Source organism: Mandrillus leucophaeus, unplaced genomic scaffold (assembly GCF_000951045.1).
Source record: "Mandrillus leucophaeus isolate KB7577 unplaced genomic scaffold, Mleu.le_1.0 Scaffold816, whole genome shotgun sequence".
NCBI classification, from domain to species: Eukaryota; Metazoa; Chordata; class Mammalia; order Primates; family Cercopithecidae; genus Mandrillus; species Mandrillus leucophaeus.
Genome location: NW_012108875.1, coordinates 14760 through 16559, shown reverse-complemented (window position 1 = coordinate 16559; position 1800 = coordinate 14760). Strand labels below are relative to the sequence as shown.

The 1800-nt window shown below is 55.4% G+C and overlaps 1 protein-coding gene across 1 annotated transcript in view; it reads left to right on the top strand.

Moving 5' to 3' along the window:
• The window catches only part of LOC105530371 (melanoma-associated antigen C1), a gene marked incomplete at both ends in the record, with an annotated part of 2214 nt that extends 422 nt beyond the window's left edge, over nucleotides 1-1792 (top strand). The window contains 2 exons of the mRNA XM_011967892.1: nucleotides 8-580; nucleotides 659-1792. Coding sequence (XP_011823282.1) covers nucleotides 8-580; nucleotides 659-1792 — 1707 coding nt within the window. The remainder of the gene's footprint in view (nucleotides 1-7; nucleotides 581-658) is intronic.
• Nucleotides 1793-1800: the final 8 nt, after the last annotated feature.

The following is a 1800-nucleotide window of genomic DNA, read 5'->3' as shown; positions in this document are numbered from 1 at the left end:
TCCTGAGGGGGAGAACACCCTTTCTCCTCTCCAGATTCCTCAGAGTCCTCCTGAGTCAGAGGACTCTCTGTCTCCTCTCCAGACTCATACGTGTCCTCCTGATGGGGAGGACTTCCAGTCTCCTTTCCAGATTCCTGCTGAGTGGGACGACTCGCTGTCTCCTCTCCACTTTCCTCATAGTCCTCCTCAGGGGGAGGACTTTCAGTCTCCTCTTCAGATTCCTCAGAGCCTTCCTGAGTGGGAGGACTCCCTGTCTCCTCTCCATTTTCCTCATAGTCCTCCACAGGGGGAGGACTTCCAGTCTTCTCTCCAGAGTCCTGTAAGCATCTGCTCCTCCTCCACTTCATTGAGTCTTCCCCAGAGTTTCCCTGAGAGTCCTCAGAGCCCTCCTGAGGGGCCTGCCCAGTCTCCTCTCTATAGTCCTCAGAGCCTTCCTGAGGGGACGGACTCCCAGTCTCCTGTCCAGAGACCTCAGAGTCCTCCTGAGGGGGAGGATTCCCTGTCTCCTCTCTACATTCCTCAATGTCCTCCTGAGGGGGAGGACTCCCTGTCTTCTCTCCAGTTTCCTCATAGTCCTCCTGTGAGGGAGGCCTCCCTGTCTCCTCTCCAGATTCCTCCGTGTTCTCCTGACAGGGAGGATCCCCAGTCTCCTCTCCAGACTGCTCAGAGTCCTCCTGAGTGGGAGGTCTCCTTGTCTCCTCTCCGCTTTCCTCACAGTCCTCCTCAGGGGGAGGACTCCCAGTCTTCTCTCCAGAGTCCTGTGAGCATCTACTCCTCCTCTACTTCACTGAGTCTTCCCCAGGATTTCCCTGAGAAACCTCAGAGACCCCCTGAGGGGCCTGCTCAGTCTCCTCTCCAGAGACCTCTCAGCTCCTTCTTCTACACTTTAGCGAGTCTTCTGCAGAGTTCCCATGGGAGTCCTCAGAGTCCGCCTGAGGGGCCTGCCCAGTCTCCACTCCAGAGACCTGTCAGCTCCTCATCCACTTCACTGAGTCTTTCCCAGAGTTCTCCTGAGAGTCCTGAGAGTCCTCCTGAGGGGCCTGCGCAGCGTCCTCTCCAGAGTCCTGCGAGCTCTGCCTCCTCCACTTCATTGAGTCTTTCCCAGAGTTCCCCTGAGAGTCCTCAGAGTCCTCCTGAAGGGTCTGCCCAGTCTCCTCTCCAGAGTGCTGTGAGCTCCTCCTCCTCCTCCACTTCCTTGAGCCCATTCAGTGAAGAGTCCAGCAGCCCAGTAGATGAAGATACAAGCACCTCAGACACCTTGCTAGAGAGCGAGTCCTTGACAGACAGTGAGTCCTTGATAGAGAGCGAGCCCTTGTTCACTTATACACTGGATGAAAAGGTGGACGAGTTGGTGCGGTTTCTTCTCCTCAAATATCGAGCGAAGCAGCCTGTCACAAAGGCAGAGATGGTGACGAATGTCATCGACAGGTACAGGGGCTACTTTCCTATGATCTTCAGGAAAGCCCGTGAGTTCATAGAGATTCTTTTTGGCATTTCCCTGAGAGAGGTGGACCCTGAGGACTCCTACGTCTTTGTAAACACATTAGAGCTCAGCTGTGAGGGGAGTGTGAGTGATGAGCAGGGCGTGCCCCAGAACCACCTCTTGTTTCTTGTTCTGAGTATCATCTTCATGAAGGGCACCTGTGCCTCTGAGGAGGTCATCTGGGATGTGCTGAGTGGAATAGGGGTGCGTGCTGGGAGGGAGCACTTTATCTTTGGGGAGCCCAGGGAGCTCCTCACTAAAGTTTGGGTGCAGGAACATTACCTAGAGTACCGGGAGGTGCCCAACACTGCTCCTCC